General features: G+C 33.0%; 2 protein-coding genes across 26 annotated transcripts in view; both read right to left on the bottom strand.

Annotated features, from left to right (window-relative positions):
- Window positions 1–4,137, bottom strand: part of LOC137245549 (protein wech-like) — a 151,402-nt gene extending 147,265 nt beyond the window's left edge. For all 3 annotated transcript variants that reach the window (XM_067776409.1, XM_067776407.1, XM_067776408.1), the window contains exon 1: window positions 2,510–4,137. In XM_067776409.1, coding sequence (XP_067632510.1) covers window positions 2,510–2,730 — 221 coding nt within the window. In that variant the 5' untranslated portion in view covers window positions 2,731–4,137. The remainder of the gene's footprint in view (window positions 1–2,509) is intronic.
- Window positions 4,138–10,765: 6,628 nt separating this feature from the next.
- wech (tripartite motif containing 71 protein wech) overlaps window positions 10,766–24,043 on the bottom strand; it is a 45,980-nt gene continuing 32,702 nt past the window's right edge. For all 23 annotated transcript variants that reach the window (XM_067776384.1, XM_067776382.1, XM_067776386.1 and 20 more), the window contains one exon: window positions 10,766–21,305. In XM_067776384.1, the coding sequence (XP_067632485.1) occupies window positions 21,135–21,305 (171 nt within the window). In that variant the 3' untranslated portion in view covers window positions 10,766–21,134. The remainder of the gene's footprint in view (window positions 21,306–24,043) is intronic.

Here is a 24,043-nt window from a genome sequence, read left to right as displayed (position 1 = left end):
GCAGGCAACAATTTTCACAAAAGAACGAAATATCCCGTAAAGGTGTTGCCTGCTTTTTAGAATAGAACAAAATATATTTACAACCCTTGCACGGCGTACAAAAAGCGTAACACTTTTGCCAGAAAAGAAAACGCTATTAATGTTACAATAATGAGTTCGAACATAAATTCTTATAAGAGTAGTGGAAACAGATGTTATTAACAGGCATCATAACTGCAGGGCCTACACTGTGGGATCTTTGTAGGAAAATGTTGCAAAAATTACGTGAGAGATTGCTTATTAAAATAACAGCATGAAAAGTTGGACAATGCAGTTGCTGAAGGAGTTGTAAGATGGTCGGTTGTCCGGGAAAAAGTAAAAAAAAAAATAAATAAATTTAAATCGCGGGATACGTTTGAAATCCCTTCCGTGCAAAGCTATGAAAAAAAAATTTTTTAAGTTAATAAAAATTAAAAACTTACAGTGAAACTTGCCAAAAAAAAAATATTTTTATTTAAAATTAACAAAGCGAAGAAAGCAACAAAAATGTATATGAACCCGTGAATAAAAAGCAAAAAAAAAACGTTAATTTGTTGAAAAAAATAAAAATTATTAAAATAATTATTTGAAAGTTTCAACACAAAAAAAAATATTATTTATTAATCAAAAGTTTATCCCCACCGTGCACTGCGTCAAACTAAGAAAAATCTTTTTTCAAAAGTTAATAAAATAAAAAACTTACAAGTGAAAAAATAAATAAATTACATTTAATGATCGGAGGGAAAAGTTGTATCAACACGCGAAGAAGTGAACCGAAAAGTTATACAAAACTAAGTTTATTTGTTAAGAAGAAAATAAAAACTAAATATTAGGATTTGTGGCTACAAAAAATAAGAACAAACGACAAATATCTAATTTCAAAAAAAAAAATTTCTACAGAAAGGAACCGAAAAGTTATACAAAAAAACATAAAAAAGAGAAAAAAAACCGTGGAAAATTTTGTGAAACGATTAATGTAAGGTCGCAGTGGGCGAGTGAGCGAGTCAAAAAGCTCCAGAAAATTATATCACTAGAGAAGAAACGGGGTATTAGAAAAAGGTCTCTAAAGGGAGTGGTCTACGATTGATCTCTTTTATCTGCATTTGGGTATAATTGATCCGCTCTAGTCGCTTTGGGTACAGTTGGGATTAGTCAGTTTATTATCTACATATATGGTCAGTTTTAAGAAAAAATAAATAAATAAATGTAAGGCGTGATAATCTCCGAAATTGGTGGGACGGGACTTATTTGTTTTATGCCGACTCCAAACAGCAGCTGCAAGTCAAATGAATTTTCACTGAGAAGCTTTTCATGGCAGAAACACACTCGTAGTGTTTGCCAAATCACTTCCGAGGGGCAACCCAGCTTAGAAAAACTTTCCTCTATGTAGTTGAAAAAAATTGCTTTTAGATTCTAGAATTTTGGTGTTGCTTTGCCCGGCGCCTGAGCCCAAGATCTTCGGTGTGGTAGGCGGAGTATGCTACCACCCAGGGGTGGAAACTCTTATTCCTTGTATAATATAATTCCTTGAAAAACTATTAATTTTGGTATTTGGATCAAGATAAAAATTATTTTCGGATTTTTATTACCCGAGTCCGTTAGAACTAGTTAAACTCGGCTTATCAAGCCGTACTTTTATTTTGGCCTTAAAATATACAAGTCCGGATTTAACTTTTATTTTTAAAAGTCCGAGTTTAACTAGTTCTATCGGACTCAAAAAATACAAATACAGATTTTACTTTTATATGTGGACTTTTATGGAAAAAGTTTGAAAAATCTCATCAACATGATATTGCTATAGGGATACCTGGGAACTCAAACATTTTCACTTAGGACAATTTTTTGACGAAGACTTTTTCGACTCCGAAAAAAAAGATATTATTTTCCGTCCCTGCTACCACCACACCACGGCGGCCTCCAATTTTAATAAACAATAACAAAAAACGGCAAAGAAATGGATACAACAAAAACACTTAGTTTCATTGAATCGAATTATTTAAGAAAAATTCGGAGCCCTCTAATGAATCTAAAATACTAGGACCATTACCGCATTAATTATTTTATTTAAATTTGTCTACAAAGCCAATATGAAAAAAATTCAAAATGTTGTATAAGAGTTAAAAAAAGATAAAATCGGTAAGAATTCCGTACGGGCAGAAAGAGATCTTATCCGACATAGACAAAAGCAAACAAAGAAGAGAACGAAAATCGACACTGATGATGGCACAACGCCAAAACCGGTTTGTCTCAAAACCAAATTTGACAAGGGATGACGGATAATCGTTCCAATATACATCAAACAAAGAAGTCTTGTCTTACAGTTCCCGTCGGGGTACGAAGAGAATCTATCCAAGGTATACGTAGTTTTTTTTAAGCACATCCTTTAACTTTTTCTATTTATTTAAAAAATATGTCTTTCGGGTTTTTATTGAACGTTTTTAAAAAGAAAAATTTCTTTAATTATAGTTATTTATTATACTTTAATACTTACACCTCATTCGACTGCACCGGCTGCATGCCACCTCGTACGCCATTCATATTCCATAAAGTATAATTATCAAAAATATCGACCACTAAACGTTCAACCGTTGTAACTTTGTCAGATCCATTGCTGCTACGTCGACTACTGCTGCCACTTCCTGGATGCGATGCAATGCTGCAGGCATTCATTGTTGTATTGGATGCGGTTAAATCACTCGATAAAATATCCATTTTCAAATCAAATTTAAATTCAACGATATTTACTTGTCGTTTTCACAATTTCACTAAGTGATATACTTTGACTTTTTACTTGTTGTTTATTTTTTTTTTTTTATTTAATTTAATGTAAACTTTAAGTCTACTTAAAGAATTTGTTAATCGAGTTTTATTGTGTTGATTTGTTGAAGTTTTTTTTTAGATGCGCTTCGGACGCATGCGTGAGTATAACTGATCTTAATTGCAGATGCTTTGTTGGCGAGGAAGACTTCACGCATAATGCAAATACACGCATACATACATAAGCAGGTATTCGTAGAAAAGCAGCAGCAGGTCATAAATTTTCTTTTGCCTAAGATTTTCTCAAAACAAAGGAATGTGCATTTACGCATGCGCATACCCACACACATACATATGCGTGTGCATCGAAAATAAATTCAAGGATAGCCTTACGCAAAATGTTTTCGTTACAAACATAAATGAACACACACCCATGCATATTTTTTAGTTAGGCCATTAAATTTGAAAGGATCAGTTTCGCTCATTAAATATGTAGGTAAGTGCATTGATTTTAGAAAGCAGAAATGTACCTTTATCAGCTGCTTAGTCCTGCAGGTAGGTCTACTGCGGCGGCATAACATAGCCATATTACACAGTAATATCTATTCATTAATTTTTACATACGTGGTTGTGTATATATTTTTAGTGAAGCATAAACGTTGACAGCACTGAATTGCAAATATTTAAATGTTTTTACATAAGTGTTAAGAAAAACCGATATGTGAGCCGGCAAACCTTAATCCTCGATAATTTTCCGGTGATTTGTATATGTATATATGTACATACATATATGTATTCATATCCACATAGTATTTATGGCTATTGCTTGCAAAAGTTGGACAGTAAAGCGTGAAGTCACTGAATGACTCTTCCTCGTCATCTTTCAAGTGAGATTGTCCTAAGTACAACAACTGACAAGTCTCCAATCACTATTAGAGAGATGGGCGTAGATCCAATTTAGTATCTCCGTATAGCGTAACTTGCCAGACGGATCTCAACACTTAGCAGGAGATTGTAGCAATCCAGTGAAAAGTTACTCGACAAAACCGCGGCAGAGCTAAGTCACTCGCCAAATACGCTCAACTTCACAGGCCTTAATTAGCAGCCTGCTTGCGACGCCCACTTCATCTCTGATATCGCCGAGCTTCACTTGGATGATGTCTGAGTAAGTTAGTATGCTGGGATGCTCAATATTCATAAGTTTATATCGCGCCATCTTCCCAACAATATCCATCGGGTTTATATTCCACATTACATTCAAAGCCACAGTTGGTATTATACAAATTATTAAATTTAAATATAAATGCTTTTTTTTTTTTTTATATATGCTTTTATTTTTATTTTTTGGACTTCTGACAGCCGTTTTTCTTTACAGAGTTGCGCCAACTAAAGCTTTCTATTTGATACTCTTTATTAAATACCAGCTAGCCCTAGCAGTTGCTTGCCGCATTTTCGCCAGAATTGCAATTTGAGAATAAGTTTTTTTTGCCACTGCACCGTCAGCAATATCAGAGTTATTGTTGAAGCGTAATGTATTATGTTTTTTTGAGCACTTTTGTCATATCAAGCGAAAGCGCATTGTTGGCCACATTCGCTATTGCTAATGCCAACTTACATACGTAAGTGTCAGTGCCCCATTTCGAAGTACATTTTATACCATTGGAAAAGGTGTCGTGGAGCGCGATGGAGAAAAGTCCTATGTAGAGGAAACAGTCCAGTGACTAATAAAGAAAGAGAACAAGAAATGGTCACGTAGTAGTGAACAGTTAATTGAAGCGCTTCTCGACGCACCACATATCCCATCGGGGGATGATCCAGAAGAGACAGTAGATAACACTTACATTTCGATCATGGAGCGGGTAATGCCGGGCTTAATGACCAAGATCGAATGGGCGGTGAGGACTTTTCTGGCCTAGATGGTATATTCCCCCGACATAATTAAAATTTCCAGTAGAACTATCATGCAGGGCGCATAAGATTGAATCATATACCCAACTTGAGAGCTGCTCGTGCCATTTTCCTACGGGGAAAGCGGCGAAGTTCAGTCATATGTATCCTAATGACCACAGACCCATTAGCTTACTATCATTTCTGCTCAAAATCTTTGAGAGGCTGGTAGATGTGTAAATAAATTGCAACATGGATGAAAAACTGTACTCTAAAACACAACGTGCTTAGGTAAGTCGGTAGACACGGCACTGCATAGGGTGCTTATAAACATAGAGAACGCCTTGGAATACAAAAAGTACTCCTTAGGAGTCTTCTTAGATATTGCCGAGTCTTTCAATAATGTCGCTAAACAGGTGATCATGGAGCGTCTTAAGTACATTAAAATGCTGGATGTACTAACCAGATAGATCTGCTGCGTGCTTAATTGCAGAAAGATCACTCCGTAGTGACGGCTGTATTACGACACAAAATCGGTGGATAGGGGCACACCACAGGGCGGAGTATTCTCAAGTCTGCCGTGTACACTGAATATCAACTAACTGCTCAGGCGGTTCGGCGTGGAAGGCACTTTCTACTTATTACAATTTACGGGTCCATCATCGAATCGCCTGAGCAGTTGGTTGATGACCAACGTCCACAGCAAAGGTGATAGCACCTGCGACGTGCCCCTGTCCATTGATTTCGTGGCCTCGTACAATCCCCATTGTGATGTAATGTTCCTGCAATTTAACATGCAGCCGATCCATATGGTTAAGGCTGGATGTACTTTAATGTAATTAAGACCATCCATAATTGCCCATTTAGAAACATTGTTCAAAGCCCCGCCAATGTCTAAGAAAACTCCTAGAGCATATTCCTTATACTCCAGAGCTTTCTCTCTTCTTATTACCACCCTATACAATGCGGTGTCTACCGACTTGCCTTGGGTGTACGCATTAGACTGGGTCCATTTATTAACCGATATCGCGCCATCGATTTTTCGATACAATTTTGGGCTCAGGAAAAAAGTTCCAGTACGCATACTCAAAAAATAATAATTTTCGAGCCTGCGTAATTTCATTTTTTTTTTTACTTTTTCGACTTTGATTTTTAAAAAAAATTTCATATGTATATCCTGTCCTACCCAAAAATGTCCGCTAAAAATATTTTTTTTTTTTCAAAAAACTGTTATCGCCCACGTTTTTAGCGGACATTTTTGGGTCGGACAGGATGTACATATGAACATTGTTTAGTAGGTCATGAAAAAAACCTTTAAAATCAAAGTCGAAAAAAGTAAAAAAAAATAAAATTACGCAGGCTCGAAAATTATTTTTTTGGGTATGCGTAGTGGAGCTTTTTTCCATGAGCCAAAATCCTATCGAAAAATCGATGGCGCGATATCGGTTAACTCTCGTCCATACAAATCGACCCACCCTAGTACGCATGTTGTGTTGTGGAGAGCCACTTTTTATCAACGTTGGGCTTTTTGTACACACTTATCAGCCTCTCAAAGGTTTTGAGCAGAAATGATGTTAAGCTATAAATCTTTTTTAAGATTTCCCATATTTAACCGTCGATAATCTGATCATCGGTATATTCAATAGCCTTTACAAAATTTAATGCATAGAACAATCGATGGTAAGCTTCTACTTTCGAACGAAGTGGCATGGTTGAACTCTAGTCAACTATAACTTGTGTTTAGACACGCACGTAAAAACTAGGCATAAAACAAACATAAAGCACATGAGCTGAAGTTCTGATGAAGAAAACTCGCTGCGATTTCGTTCTACCATATTCCTGTAGTTTATGTAGTATGTAGCTAACATCCTCATCACATTTACAATGTCCTTGACGGTTGTTACACTAAGTAATGAAGTAATATTTCTACTTTTTTTTACTTACTTTTTGGTCTCGTTTCTGAATTGCTAGCATATCCTCTCTTTTTTACATTAATTAGTCACACCTATAAAAATGTACATTAGACCGTTTCAGAGAACAACTTTTCTTCTACCAAAAAGCCTTTTTAGTTTTGTACAAATTTGATTGAAGTTTTCGGTTGCGGTCGCCCACAAAAATCTTGACAATGTTCTTGATATTACATTGAGGTCTGAACGTGATATATTAAAAAATGCGGGGTCCTTGATAGACCATACTTTACACTATCCCCTTAAAGAGGGTAGAGAAGGGAGGAACCTAGAAACATTAGGAAAAGAACAAAAAAATAGAAAAATGGAAATGGTGGAAGATGAAAAGGTAAACAAAGTTCGAGAAGCAAAGAAGCATTGGAAAAAAGAAGAGTTTCAGATATATGAGGAGCCGGTTAAAATTAGTTTTGTATGAAATGAAACAACTTTGTTTTCGGCGATAGCAGCAAAGTTTTATTTGTTCTATAAAATTGCATCGTAAAATTATTACGGAATTCGTACAAAATTTTTTATTTACGTACAATAAAATATTTTATATACTACACAAATTCTTTATTATACGCTCAATGATTTTTATGCATAAATTTAGTTATACAGAATTGATTTCACAATTCATACAAAAACATTTGTGTTTATGTCGATCTTCTGTTACTGTGATACATATTTTACGATTTGTGCCTTAGCATATATATATATGTATAATCTAACATTATTAATTTCACAAAATTGTTTCGTTTTAAGCTAAATGGCTTTTTTTCTGACTAATAATAATTTTTTTGTTTTTGGAAATTGAATCCATATTTTGTGTTAGTTTTACTTAGTTTGTTTTACAATTACACACAGACAATTTACGCGGCATGTATTTGTCATTAGTTATTTAGTAAATATATGAGTATGTAAATTTTAATTTAATTTTTCACTTTAGCATTATTTAGTATGTATACTGGAAAACCTACAATTTTTTTTTTTTAGAATTTTGCAATTCATTTACTATCAGTTCATTATATAAGCATTAGCGCGTATGCATTTGCAATTTTTATATTTAATAAATTTTTTTTTTCAGTTTTTATTAGAGTTATAAAATTCATCGTTTACTCGATTTTTATTGATAGTATTTATTTATTTCGTTTTTTTTTGTAATTAGTATTAAATAGTACATATGTATATGATATATATATGTTTTTCTGGAATTTTGAAAATTATTCGCACGATTTTGTTGTTATTGTGTTAGTAGGTATGCAAGTATATATTTTTTGCAATATTTCTTGCAAATTTTTTTTAAATCTTTGACCACTGTATGCGTTTTATGTATAGTAATATATTTTTTATGAATCTTTATAATTTTCATCATTTGTTAACCAAGTGTTGTTGCTAAATTCTTATAGCTTAAACAGACGAAACGGCGATCCGGATTATACAGCTAATTCGGTATAAACGGGAGACTAAGAGAAACTGTTAATACATATAAGTGAAATTGTTAACTCCCAATATTGATAAAGATTATGGAGGACAATGAAATTAAAAAAAAAAAACCATCTAGCTAATGCTATTCGAAACCCAAAACAAAATATGACGCTGAAGATGGCCCAACACCGTATACGCTTGATCTCCAAGCCATCATTGGGAAAGTGGTGACTAAAAATGTTAAAAAAAAAAAATAGTAGCAAATAAATACTATCAGTATTTTCTTCTTTTACTTATAATGTAACATGCAGTTTTGAACAAAAGTTCCCTGCGAGTTTTTTACCCCTTTCCATTTCCTCTTATTCTGCATTAAAAATCGTTGAGCACTTTTTCACTTCTGTCTTTCCTCTTATTCCGAACAATGTTCGAAAAAGGGAAAAGCGGTTAAATGAGAAAAGTGAGATTCTGCTTGTTGTCTTTTAGAAATTGTTACGCTTATTGAATTGAAAAATGGCGGAACTAGTAACAGGTGACTGTCGGAAATCAGCTGATTGGTACTTTATTAATATGATTTGACATTTCCGACGTCGTACGATTAATTAAAATTAAACTTCCTTAACCCTAACGCCATAGTCGTAACCATACCCATATCCATAACCATCTCCAATGTGATCAATTAATGATGCCTTAACCTAAAAATCGTGAAAATTTCGTAAAAATAAAGAAAACGCAGAAAATTACAAACATATTCCACAAAAAATAAGTCTCTTAGTCATAACGTATCCAAAACAATGATAAAATCTACAAAAAGTTATTAAATTCACCAACTCAAATATTTTTAGGTTATGGATATGGCGAGAAACCAAAAACCAATTAGGACTTAAAGGCCAATTAATGGTGACTTATCCACATAACCAGATAAAACAGCTGATCGAACCAACCTTATGGAAATCAATGTAATCGATTAATGTTGCCATACCATAACGCTAAATCCATAACCATATCATAGCCAACCAATTGGTTTTTGGTTTTCCCCCATATCTATAGCCTAAAAATATTTGAGTTGGAGAATTTATTAACTTTTTGTAGATTTTATTTGTTGTTTTGGATACGTTTTGACTAAGAGACTTATTTTTTGTGGTATATGCTTGTAATTTTTTGCGTTTCCTTAATTTTTATGAAATTTTCAAGATTTTTAGGTTAAGGCACGAATAACTGATGTAAATTTGATATGGATAAGTAAAAATATGGTTATGACTATGGCGTTAGAGTTAAGGAAGTTTAATTGGCCGTTTATGTTTGTAGGTATGCCACCGTGCTGCCACTTTGTATGGTTCCGCCATGAATTGAAGGGAGCGCAGAAAAAATGTTTAAGTTAATTGTATTTCTCGCGAAAAGCTACTTATTTGTGTAAATATGTACTAAAATACAGTAATATTCTACCATAATACTCTTCATTTTAAGTCGAAAAGAATAAATAAGCAACAGATGAATAAATTATTACTAAACCGCCGTATCCACATCGCAAGAATTGAAAAATTCGATACAATTGTTAGCTCAAGAAAGACACAAGAAAAATTTCGTTTATCAAGTAGTACCTATACTCCACTCAAGAATACACATACATACACTTTCTGCTACCTTATTATATAAATTTTTTAGAAAACGCGCAGAGCGAGCCCTCGTTTCGCATATCATTATTTTCTGAGCAGCGACCCTGTAAGTGCACAGTCGGTTAAATAACAGGGATAACAGCGACTGTACATATGAATTTTTTCAATGGAATTCGCAATTCCATCTAAGTACAAATATTCTTATGTTAATTTTAAATAATTTTCTTCTGCTGCATTGCTGAATTGAATTTTTTGTTGTTTGCAGAGAAATGACACCGCTTCATAGAGAACACAGAAGTTGCGCTTCAATGAAGCCTCATCCGATCCCCCAGATCAAAAATTTAACATGCAAATAACGTCGTGATCCTAATAATTATCTATATCAATATCGGTTCCGTATGATTTAGGGGGTCCGATATATACCAACTTGTTTCCTTTCAATACTCTATAAATATTAACTTTTTGTCTGACAAAAAACTATCAAGGCCATATTCATTATAAGCTATGCTGGAAAAACGATACCTATATAGGTCTAAATATATGGAATTATCAAATTTTTCCAAGAAAGTTTCAATTTACTGCAGTTAAGTTAAAAAATAAAAATAAATGTAAGGCGCGATAACCTCCGAAGATATTTAAGGTCGAGCTTCTGCTTAGGTAGGTACAACAAAATATGAAAAATACCAAAACCACCAGAGACGTATATAAATCTATAGAGAATAATCAACAGCAAGAAAAATTGTCAAAATGGCGGTAGGTAATTCACCACATTAGCAAAAAACGCGGTGTTTTCGTGAAAATTTCAAAACAAAAAAATTATTGAAAACTTAAAAAAATAGTTAAAATGTGGTTATTATATCAAAATAATATTTTTCTTGCGTTATAATTGACGAATTTCATGCCTCATTTCCCCCATTATGAATTACCTACCCGCGATTTGATGGTTTACTGTTTCCCACTATTCGTTGGCGGTTCTCTATTTTTATACGTTCTCTGAAAACCACAACAAAATTAACAATGGGTTTTTGTACATAGCTCCTGACGGAAGTAAAATTTCAATATAAGCCTTCTGACGATTGTTATAAACAGAGCTGCTCAACCCCTATACACTTGTAGCACTTTAGTTTTGCCCTGAATCATAGGCACAGATTCAAATTTACACTTTGAATATAAAAAACATTCTATAGCACTCCCATATGCCCTCACATATAATTTCGAATCATATGAAAATGCTTGAATTTCTTATGAAAGTGCCAAGGAAAAGCACTCCCGTATGAAGCTCAGGCACTTGTGTATGATAAAAAAATTTACACTAACAATTTGACCACTTAAAATGATTCAAAAACATTATAGCACTGAAAAAATGTGTTATCAAAATTGATTCTTAAATAAAATTAAAATAGATAATTGACCGCGGAGCTGAAATATATGGGGCATATGACCAAAGAATATAAGCAAAACTGTACCAAAAGAAAAGGAGCCTATTCTAACTTCATACGATATTAGTTATTTACCCTCAAGGGAAGTCAGTAACTAGTGATACAAAATTCTGCTTCAGAACTAGACCTAGAGTGCCAAATAAGTATTAGTTCGTTAATAGCTAGATTTTCAGTTATAAAATCGACAAAAAAACTTCTACCAGCTTTAACGAGCTGCGGCTACATATGAGTATGCTTCTTTCTCAAGACTATTCCACCAGTACGTAACTATCGAAAAAATACCAAAAAGAAATTTGTATATAGTTAGGAACTACTGAAAAGTTAAAGCAGCGGGAACAATTTCCATCGCTTAGGACATCGCCATGTTAAATTTGCTAGTTGAAAACATGTAAAAGAGATAGATGGTGAACTATTAGTGGTTCAGAATGCAGTAGAAATGCAATTAATTCAATTCGGTATATTATTTTTCTTGGTTATGAGACATTTTTTGACTGGAAGTGGGGGGAACCGTAGAGTAACCATGCCTATCATTTACTTGTTAATCATTTTATTAATCTCTACATTCACTTTTAGTATGATTATTGAAACCCTAATTCCGACGATATATGTATGTATATAGAATATGTTCCCACAAAACTTGAGGCTAGAGGTCAATGTAATTTTTCGCTACTTTCAGAATTACATTTATTGGCTCTTGTATGTTGGTGACATAACTATTGACGTAATATTTTAAGCAAATATTTTGCAACAAGAAACCAAATATTCAACTTTTTCCGACCTTAAACAATTAAATTTTTTTAAATATGTATATTTTTTTAAATACAAACAAATTTCAGTGCACATATAATTTTGTACATGTATTGTGATTCGCGCTTCCAAATAAAAATCTTTGAGCAGCACTGGTTATAAAGTTCAGAACGCACCTTTTGATACAACTTCCGAACTTTTTTCATGTTCTACTTTTTTTGACTGCAAAATCTTATATAATGTTATGAAAGATATATCGCATTTGTGGCATAGTTAAACATACTAATAATTAATTAGTTATTCGTTTAATAATTTGTTTTTTGAAAAAAAACTTGTAAATAATAGGCACCCTTTTATGTGCAGACTTGAATCGACTGCTGCCAACTCACATCGAAATGATCCGAATCGTTCCAGTGAGATTTGGTCGTGATCCAGATATCGGTATAGCTCATTGGAAAAGAGATAAAGGCAATGTCAAAATTACTAGGCTACTACAATTTTTCACACAAGAAATATAAACGAAATTTTTCTTGAGCGTTTTCTTGTGATGTGAATATATAACAGTATTCTTAGTTCTACCGTCGATCATTGTAAAATTTTGACCGACATAATTGCATAGCTAACCAGGATTTATTGTTGCAGTCTGCTTACGCCTTTAGAAACATTTATTTCAATTTCGTTTTTCTTTTTATATTTTAGTTGCTTATACAATAAGTTTACGGAATTTCTTTTTTTTTTTTTGTTGCTTTAAGTATTTATGCAGTACTTAAGTATTCATGTTCATATATAAATAATCATAAGTGTTAAGCTATATATGTATATATATCTTTTATTACGTTCGGTATAAATTATATAACTTTTTGCATAAATGCCTTCTACTTTTTTTGTTTTTGTTTTTCATACATTTAGTATTTAATTTGTACTTTAGATTTGTACTCAAATTGCTTTTCAATAAATATTAATGCGTCTTTCTTTTGTTCTTAAGTATTTTTTTTCCTTTTAGTTAGTATCTCATATCAAAAGTATTTTCGAAATCGCATTACAAAATTGTTTTCGAAAGTATCTTACATGTATTTATTTATTATGTTTATTTTCATTTCTTTCAAATTAATAATACTCGCAGAAGCATACGAAATTTAATACTCAAAGCATTTATATAATAGTGTTATGTATGCAGAACTTAGTTTAGTTTTTAATATTTTTTAAATATTGTATTTATATTTTTTAAAATTATTATGCATTTTTATTTATACTTAATATGTAATAAATGTATGTATATATAAAATTGAGTTTTATGTATAAGAAAAGTATTTAAATTTTTAATTTAAAATGGCATACGAATGTTTGGTGAATAAAAGCGCAAATGCTGGCATAGTTGTTGTTTACAATCGTAATACAAGGTATCTACATATATATTACATAAATTTTGAAATAATTCAATATATTCTACTTGAAATTTCATTACAAAACATCAGAATCATTTTTACATATACAAGTGTGACACCGTCAGCTACCTGACAGGATATTCAAGATGGCTACTTTCAAGAGTTTAGGCAACATTTTGACAGGATGTTCAATATGGCAACGTACACGGTCGGCTTCAGCGGGCGAAAGAAAGAGATACAGGATGAGATTTATAATTTTGACGTCTATGCAGAAGATATCACACTTGTTTTATCTTATGTACCAGAATATGCGACCAGAATTATTTAAAACGTGTTAAGGACCAATTAATGGTGACTTATCCATAACCAGATAAAACAGGTGATCGACCCAACCTTATGGAAATCAATGTAATCGATTAATGGTCCCATACCATAACGCTATAGCCATAACCATATCATAGCCAACTAATTCGTTTTTGGTTTTTCGCCACATCCATAACCTAAAAATATTTGAGTTAGTGAATTTATTAACTTTTTGTATATTTTATTTATTGTTTTGGATACGTTTTAACTAAGAGACTTATTGTTTGTGGAATATGTTTGTAATTTTTTGCGTTTTCATCATTTTTATGAAAATGTCAACTTTTTATGGTTATGGCAGCATTAATAGATCACAATGGAGATGGTTATGGATATGGGTGTGGTTACGACTATGGCGTTAGGGTTAAGGAAGTTTAACTGGCCCTTTAAGTTGATTTTTATGTAATAGCTGAACAGCTGTAAGCAAGGTCCCATTCAACAATTAATTTTGAAATTTCAATTATATGACGTTATTGGAGCCTACGATTCGCCCCGCGTTAAACAACTTCACACTGCAAACTATAACAGATTCAGTTCTTATATTTCCACGACACAATCCACATCCTCAAATGACCCTACCTGCTGCCTGCCATACATTCTGATAATTGCGACCTCTTGGCCTCTAAATAGATGTTAACAGCGACTTCCGCGCTTTGACACAATCTTTTATATTTGCTCGGCTTGTGTCAATGCAAAACTTTGAGTGATTTAATTTCACACAACCACTAAATTTAACAAACTCGCGATCAATTCAACGCAATCTGTCTCTGTTCCAGGGGCCATTAAACACACTTTTCTTGAGTGCTCAAGGGAATTTTAGGATGATCTATGCCTATCCTAAAAAAAATTAAGATGCGATTTCCTCCAAATTTGGTACAGGAGTACTTCCTTCACTAGCTTATAGTTGGGCCAGGGCCGATCTATTGTAATAAATCGTATTTACGTTGTGGTTTGATTGAAATTCGGAACAGTGGTTCCCCTTGGACAAGTTAAATATTTGAGACCCTCTCGTTGCAGTAAGTGAACCAGGGGCCAACCCATTCCGAAAAATCTCCTTTATGTTGGGATTTGCTTGAAATTTAGTACAGCGGTACCTCCTTGACTAGGTTAGTATTTGAGACAATTTTCTTTCATTTGAAATTTGGGACTGGGGTATTTCCCTGACAAGCTTATTTTTTGAGCAACATTTCTTTCCGGGAATGGACCAGGATCGGAGCGGCTGTAGTAAATTTTATTTTTAGAGCGGTATGTTAGACATTAATTACTAAGGCAGCCTTTCGAATATGTTAATCTTATATATAAAAAACGAATGCAAAATCTGTGGGTTACTTTATGACTTAAGATCAGATTTCAAAATTTTTAAACTTATAGCTGAGTTGGTTTCATATCAACTGGCAGATGGTTTGTAGGTGAGTTTTAACTTCATATTTGAACAAATTTTTGACCCAAGAACGGGAAGGTGATTGCTCCCTCTATTTTTATTTTACACCCTCTACTTTTCTTCACATCCTTCCCTTCTATTTCCTCCAATCTAGGGAGAGGAAAGTAAGTGGGAGTATAAGAGAGAAAAATCGATAAAGTGAAATGGGGAAGATACGGCGCAAAGGCAGGCTGAAACAGGGAGAGGTAACAATATACACAATTTTTTTGACAGAAGCTACAATTTGACAAATCTTTCTGTTTACTGGAATATTAGCGAGGAATATTATCGGTCAGGAAAAGTCTCAATTATTAACCTTTATCTTACATATTGTGACGAAGATTAGCAATACTAAGCTGATACTAAATAAATAATAAATAATCACGCACCAATAAAAACATGAAGCAGCCACTCGTATCTACATAAACACATCAATCATCATTTACACACATATATAGAAGGCAATGAAGAGATATTTCACGCACACACTTGTGGTCATCAATCGGAGTAGTTGCTCACACATACACACGCATATGACTATGTGAGACGCATATACTACAAATATACATACGCGAAACGTCTAGGCTTTAGTAGAAACATGCGAATGAAGCAACGGAGAGTATAAAAGCAGCGCAAGCTGGGTAATCAGAATCAGTTTGAATTTAAACACGCTGTTGTGAAATACGTGATATTGAAGTATAATTTTACTACTCCCAATTGGATTAATAAAGACCATATTGCTATACTGAACATTGGAGTGATTTATTCAACGTTAGCAGAAGGTTTGGAGTAAGTGGAATTTCTCTAAATTCGTTACAATATAAATATATAAAAATAAATGCGATTTTAAAAATTGTCATATATTGGTTATGGTTTATAGAAGCAAAGATATTGCAATCGATCGGTCAGGTGAAGCAGGTATGTATTACTATTTGGTATAGAGCAGAGGTGCACAAAGCAAACAGAGCTTCAAACATAAACGCGTAGTATGTATGTATAAGAAGAATGATGAACAAAATTTGAGCATAGAATTCACGCATGAGATGTTTACTTGAACAAGCAAAAACTAATTGCTTGCTCTGCTCAATCTCAGTCGCTACGCTCACGCAACATATACGCAAATGCCTAATAAATTTCCGACGCTCTACGAAGCTTTTGTGGGTATCTCTCGTATAGTGATTCCATATATGCGGAAATGGGAGTGGGAACGCAACCACGTTGAGGAATGGGAAGGATATAAATGAAATAAGGTATGGACAAGAATAAGAAAAAAAAGGAGATAAAGTAGAAGAGAAAAGTATAAAGAAGTATTTCAGTCGACAACGCATTTTGGATGCAGAGAAAGGGGGAGACCCCTACAGAGTTGGAAGAGGCAGGAGGAGAAAACCTTGACCTCCCTTGGTGCTCCCAGTTGGTGTCAGTTATCGCGAAACAGGGATAGGCGGTGAGACTTGTTACGAAACGGCCAAAATTGCTTAGGCGGTTAAAGGTCAATTAATTATGATGATGATGAATGGTATAGAGAGTGAAGAGGAGAAGCGAGGTTCACCTGTTAAATGTAGGCAAACCAACTTTCAGGCAGAACAAAGTATGCCGGGACTTTAGTAACATATTAATTATTTTTCGCGATATATCGAAAAGCATATTTAAGCCAAACCGCTTCTCCAATTCTGACAAGAAAAAAACATAGTATTGAAGTATTTCAAAAAAGTGATGAACCTTGATTTACACAATTATTATGTAGGTCGACATTTTCTAACGTTATCGCTTTCTTACAATTAAATATTTTTTATGTTTTTCATTGAAGAAATGTTGCAATGCATTTTGCTTATCAAATTTTTTCCTCAGTCTTATTTCATGCATTTTTAACTTATGTAATTAGATATTTTTTTTAAATTTTTTGATCGTTTTTTAAATCATAATACGTTAGGGTAGTAGTTATGTAGTTTGTTTGTTTTAGATTTAAGTTAGCAAGGTTTCTCCGAAATAGTTATTTTTGTTTTAAATTTAATTGCATACAAAAAGCTAAAATATGTTTTGGTTTTGTTCTTGTTTTATTTATTTTTTTTTTTTTTTTTTTTAACTAAGCAGCTTAGTTTGGTACACATTTTTCCCATTATTTTGTTTTTTTTTTCACACATTTTGTGCTGTCATTTTCACAAATTTTAGCATACAGTTTGACTTTATCGCTGAGTATATGAACAAGTCTCATACTTTTGTTCTTTGTTTTTGTTTTTTAATCTCTATATATTTATTCTTTTTTATCAATTGATACGGCAACATTCATATAAAATATGCAGTTTCTAACGCCAAATTTCCGTTGTAAACTGAGTTTTATCTTCACAATACATAGTTACATAATAGAACATAAACATACGGTATATTATTAAAAAAAATGTTTAAAAAATTTACTAGAACAAAATTTATTAATCATAAACTTATATATAGTTTTTGTCATAATTTAATTTTTCATTGTGATACAAGAAAAAAAAAAACAATTTTAAAACGCGTCACATGCATACCCAAGTCTTTAAAAATGCAATTTGTACTAGAAAAAAACAGTCAATTCGGTCGAGGTTACATAATACAATGACAATAGTCAAAATTAATACATGCGTGTATTTTAATTTAACTTTTATATCCTTTTATTTTTTTTCAACGACTTTTACATATATGTACATATGTATGTATGCATTTAATTTATATTTAGTTTTATATTCTTGCTCGCATTCTTTGATATTAATAATAGTAAAAAATTTTATATATAAAATTGCATTAAATGTATATTTTAAATAATTATGTATTACTGTAAACATGTATTTGTGATCTATTTTTTTTTTTTTTTTTTTTTTTTTTTTTTTTTTTTGAAGATAGTAACACTATGCAACAAAGTGGAACGTAGGAAAGAAAATAATACGATATAGCAATTGAGAACGTAAAAGATATGTGATTTTACGGTGTACGTACAGCGTTCTTGCTTTAGTCTCAGGTTGATTTAGAAAATATGGAGCTTTTTACGGTGTAATAAAATTTTCGTAATTTCGACTCAAGTGCATCTGCGTTATTTGAAAAATTATTGTTTTATTTGATTGGATTTTATTTTATGTTGTTTTATTTTATTTTACACTATTTTATTTTGATATTTTTTTATTAAATTGTATTTTAATCTACATATTTTATTTTGTTTTTATTTTATTATGTTTTACTTTACTTAAGATATTTAAGAATTAATGAGCTTAATTATTTTGTTTATTGGGAAAAACTGAAGAGAGGAAACATTTACTGGCATATTGCGATGGTACCATTTCGAAAACCGCCACGTTATCATCAACATTACGAAATTGCCTGACAATGATGCCGTGGCGGTTTTCGAAATGGTACCATCGCAATATGCCAGTAAATGTCTCTTTCTTTCTTTTCAGTTTATCTTAGAAAAAACATAATAATTGAATATTCAATTATTATAAGCCGGTGTTAAGCTCACAAATTCTTAATAATAAGTTTTTTTATTTTATTTACTTTATTGTATTTTATTTTGTTTTAATTTAATTTACTTTTATGTTATTATTTCATTTTATTTAATTAAATTTAATTTTTTTATTTTATTCCATTTTATTTCATTTCAAGACAACTGGTCCTAAGAATTATAAGGGCTTTAAATTTCTTCAAAATTCTAATTTATTAAAAAAAAAAAAAATTTATAAAAACGAAAGAAGTTTGCAGTCTGCGGAAATTTTCCTAACTTATCCCAGTTCGATCTTAATTTTCAGGAACATTTTTTTTTATTTATGTTTAATATTCAGTGTACTGAATATTTCCAATTAGAAAATTTATAAATCACTTATTTTTTATGGTGTACTGGTTATCATAATTTATTTTCAAAATTATCCCCAAATTGTTTGACAAACTATGTCAGGCTTTAATTTACAATCTACTGTGGTTTTTCTAGACAATATTGAATTTTTCGCAGTGTACCTAGGTTGATTTAAATAGTTTATAAAATTATGCAGAACACGTTGTGCTATGTTATGTAATGTTATGCCAAGCTATTTTATTTTGAGTAACCGTGGCCGAAACAGTGACTGGGATCTAACAAATTACTGGAACTATGGCAGTAACCGTTGCCATAATCTTAGGCATAGCCGTAACCCCAACTGTTACCCCTTTTTGTACTTACAACCGTAAAGGCGGCCGCTCTAACTTAATCATAAGCCCAAACAATAACCATGACTGTTACTGTATATTGTGGGGTGGCTGGTGAAACTCGCTCCAGCGGGTTAGAGGGCATGTATGTCTGTCGTAATAGGCTAACATACCAAATTCATTCAAGCAGTTGTGTTGCGCAACGCTTTTAATGGGTTGTCCGCGCAATATATAGCTTCTCCTACCCGATTGTCAGTATCATCTTTAACAGCCAAGGCACTGGTGACTCCAACTTCGTCATGGTTCTAGGAGGTTGGAGGAGAGATGCGGCCTAGAAGGTTTCATGTGGTCATACTAAATCGTTCCAGAGCTGGTCGGGCTGATGCCTTGATGGTGCTAGTTACATTAATATCGATAGCACTCCCCAAGGCTTTCCGAGAGTGTCCTTATCTCTATAGCAACAACAACAACATTTGAAACTCATTAAGTACACTCTAGAATGCATTTAAGAAATCGAACTTTTAACATATTTTTTCGTTTGAATTATTTTTTTCCAAAACTGCCCTTAATGTGTTTTACCTATCACCCAACGACATAGACTTAACGCTACATTTCTTAATATTCGAATTCGTGTGTGTCTCCGCCTACATATCATCCTTCTTTTACTTGTCAACGCTAAGTATCATCAAACTTATTGATGTCTTACTCACCATAGTCATCATCATTCTCATAATTCTTCTTCTTCCTTTTATATTTTGTTCCATCTCCTAATTTACCCTTGAGGTTTCCTTTCCGCCCGCTTATTCTCCTAATTCTGACATAGTTTTTTTCTAACTTTGTTTATTTCCACACTCTAGAGTCTTTCCAGAGAGACACTAGTCTCTCTCAAATTATCACACCGTAAAAAATGTAGCATTGCTTTCATAATCGAAATAAAGTAGGTAGGTACATAATTTAACAAAATTTTCTAGGCGTCATCTGTCAAAAAACTGCATCTAACTTTAAATATTTACTTAATTATGACTTAATTTTTCAATTTGATAGCGAATTTTTAAAATCTCAAGATTGTAACAACTATAATTTTTTTAAATTAATTGAGATCAAATTAGATAAACTTATATGAACTGTAAAAATATATATATTTTTCTATTTGTGAGCCTAGGCCTCTTTTAAATAAAACAACTCGGTTTGTTGCTAGTATTTAATTCTCCATCTGAGATCATCATCAGGAATCTTCCGCTGTGATGCAAATCGAAAATTAAATACTAGCAACAAACCGAATTGTTTTATTTAAAAGAGGCCTAGAGCTCACAAATAGAAAAATATATATATTTATTCATTAACGGGCAATAAACAAATTAACTGTAAAAAATTTTTTTAAATTACAAGGAAAAGCTGTGAGTGGTGTCATGTTCCACAAGCTTTTACATTCTCAATGGACATACCATTCATTTTTAATATTCATAATTAATATTGTTTGTCGCACAGTGTTATAATTATTAAATAATTATTTATTTAATTAAAATTTAGGAGGTAAACAAAAATTTAATGAATACATATTGCTTCCAACTTTTTTACGTTTTGTCATTTCCTTTTACATAATACAAATTGATTTTCTTTTTACATATAAAAAAAATGTGCCTTTGGCTTAATTGTGTTATGAATTTAAACTAAAATAACATACTTATATAAAAAACATAAAACAAATTTTTAACGATACATATTTGTATTAAAAATAAAGGCAAATTTTTTAAATTTGATTCAATATACAATATGTTGCCATTTTGTTTTGTATTACATAATTACTATTGTAGTAGATGAACACATGCACAATTAAACACAAAATTATTTTGTGTGTATTTGAACTCGTTTTTTTAATCCTCACTTAGTGTAATATATTTAATTTGTATGAGCGTATATAGTATTTTGTTTTTGTATAGTTTTTTTATTTTTTACTTTTGTTCGGTAAAAAATTTATTCTAAACGTCGAATATTTAAAAAATATGCACGAATCTTTTATAAGGACTGGTGCCTTCTTTGGAGTCAGGTGATAATTCGATTAGGAAAACGATTCGCCCATCGGGCATTATAGCAACATCACAAGTACGATCTTTTTCGTCGATTGTTTTCGGCATTAATGGATTCATTGTTGGACGTATTTCAATCTGTAATAATAAAGAGCAGCATTGGTATTGTGTTATGCTAATTATATAATAAAACTAGAGTACCCGATAGACTTTGTTTTGCCCGAAAGTTGGTTTGCCTACATTTGACAGGTGAGCCTTGCTTCGCTTCTTCACTCTCTATCCCATTCTCCTCTATTTTATCTCCTTATTTTTCTTATTCTTATTCATCCCTTTTTCCATTTATCTCCCTCTCTCTCCTAACCTATTCCGTGCTCCACGCCTACTCCCATTTTTATTCCTACTCCTACTCCCACTATCTTTTTCTATTCCTACTGATCTGCAATACTACTAACTCCTCTGACATCAACTCCCATTCATTTTTATATATAAGATATTGATTGATAATTGAGACGTTTTCCTGCCCGATAGTATTCCCTCCTACTACGCTCCCAGGAAACAGCGGGAGCTTCTGTGAAAAAAAAATGTGCGTATCTTTTTTCCTCTCCCTCCTCCTCTCCCTATTTGAGCCTCCCTCCCAACCGTTATTCACCTTTCACTTTCTCGATTTTTCTCTTTTCTAGTTCCACTTTCTTTTCTTTCCTTAGAGAAAAAGAAATAGAAGGGAAAAAGGTGAACGTAAGTAGAGGGAGCAAGAGAAAGGAAGTAGGTGAAGAAAAGTAACGGGAGAAGCCTCCCTTCCCTTCTAGAATCACCCTGGTCCACATATTGGCTTTTATCTCAGATATATGTTCTCATATGTAAGTAAAACCTACCTGCAAACCATCTGCGAAACTATACGAAACCAATGCAGAAAAAAAACTCCAACATAAATATTCGCTTTGGTTTTTGTAAACACTTTGAATATCAGCAAAGAAAAGTACAAATTTATTCATATTTATTGATTCTCTCGCTATACTTCTAACAAAACAACTATATATCCGATTTTGAGTTATAAAGTTACCCATAAATTTTGCAATTGTTTTTCTATATACGATTTACTTATTCGAAAGGTTGCCTAAATTATAAATGTCAAACAAATCGGTCCTCAAACAATAGGTCAGACCATGGTCAACTTTCCGGGAAGAAATATTTTTAAATAATAAGCCAGTCAAGGAGGAGCCCCTGTAGCAAGTTTCAAGCAAATCACAACATAAAGGAGATTTTTTGGAATGGGTTGGCCCCTGGTCCTCGTACAAGAAAGAAAAGGTCTCAAATACTAAACTTGTTCAAGAGGAACCCTTGTACTAAATCGCATTTTAAATAAGTTTTTTTTCGAATATGTAGGCCACTTATACACTTCTCAGAAGGAAAAGTTTCTGTAGACAAGGAGGTACCCCTGCACCCAATTTCAAGCAAAATGCACCATCAACACATAGTCATCAACACATTATCTAAAAAGTATAGGTAGTTTCCAATATGATCCTTAAAATAGTCGCCAAATCATCCCGAAATGACCTACAAATAGTCCAAGGAACATTCCGAATACTACCCAATTTTCCACAATCGATTAGGGCTCAAGCTAAGTGACCACAGTTTAGTAGATCACAATGAATTTGATCCTTGAACCAAATATTATTGATCTGAGGTAAATACATTCAGAGTTACAGCGTGTGTTTGTTCTAAAGCCTGTTGTGGGGGACTGCGCAAACGTGCTGCTTTGAACTCTATCGATACGACCCAGGTACATTTATAGAATATTATTGGTAGAAGGCCAACACAGGTACATAGATTTAGAGCAATTTAAAGATATTGTTTTCAGAGATGGGGAGCGAGGGGAGAATATCCGCAAAGTTTTATACCTCTACCATATACTTAGGCCCAGTTTTTCAGGGCGAGTTTAAGTTCCCGTTAAAGTTGAATAGAGTTTAACCCTGCCTTTGACCGATTAAGCTAAGTTAAGTAGCAACATTTTAAGCCATAGACCAAAATGGCAAGGATAACCTCACGTCAACTGAAGTTTAAACTCGAACTGAACACCCTTAAGTTTGAAGTGCAATTTACACTTTTTTCACCATCCACAGTGAATCCTTGTGAGTAAATTCAGCATTTCATTGACTCTTTTCATTGACTTCTCTCCAGTTTTCTGATTTTGCTGTCATTTTCTTAACTTTACTTAAACTTTCGTAGCTTAGATTTGTTTAATGGCTAGGTTAAGTTAGGATAGGATAAGTTCAGTCAACGGTGAAGTTACCTTTGATAACGTTGAGAAGTGTTACGTTGTAACTTGTTGTTCCGGGTTGGATAAGTCTATCGGAGATCGGAGGAAGACAAATCGTTGCCTAAATAAAAAAAACTCTAAAATAACAATCCCCAAGTGAGTGGTTAGTGCAGATTATAATGTTATTTTCAGAGTAATAGGTACGGTGCCCACGCAGAAAGGTATTCTGCGCGGAAATACTGTAAGGGCTATTCTGTATTTCAAGCTCTGCCGAAAGCCGCTTATGCAGAAAGTTTCCGAATCGCCTACAATTCTCCTCCGTGTATAATCAGCATTATACAAGTATTCGTCATACAGATTCCAACTTTAAGCAATATAAGCCGTATTCAGTGACTCTACAGAACACGTGCCGCACGTAGCCAATTTTCAACCCTTAGCGAGGAGGCCACATTCCTCTAAATTAAATTCCTGCTTCGCTCCACTTCAGGTGGCAGATAAGCCGAAGAGTGAAGCAAATGTTGGCCGCGCCAGTCGATCTAGTACCTGAAGTTGTTAATACAAAACTTACTAACAAAAGACTGCCTACATCCTAGCATTCCGTACGAAAAGAGAAGTTTCT

This window comes from Eurosta solidaginis, chromosome 3 (genome assembly GCF_040869045.1).
Source record: "Eurosta solidaginis isolate ZX-2024a chromosome 3, ASM4086904v1, whole genome shotgun sequence".
Lineage (NCBI taxonomy): Eukaryota > Metazoa > Arthropoda > Insecta > Diptera > Tephritidae > Eurosta > Eurosta solidaginis.
This window is presented reverse-complemented; position numbering and strand designations above follow the sequence as displayed.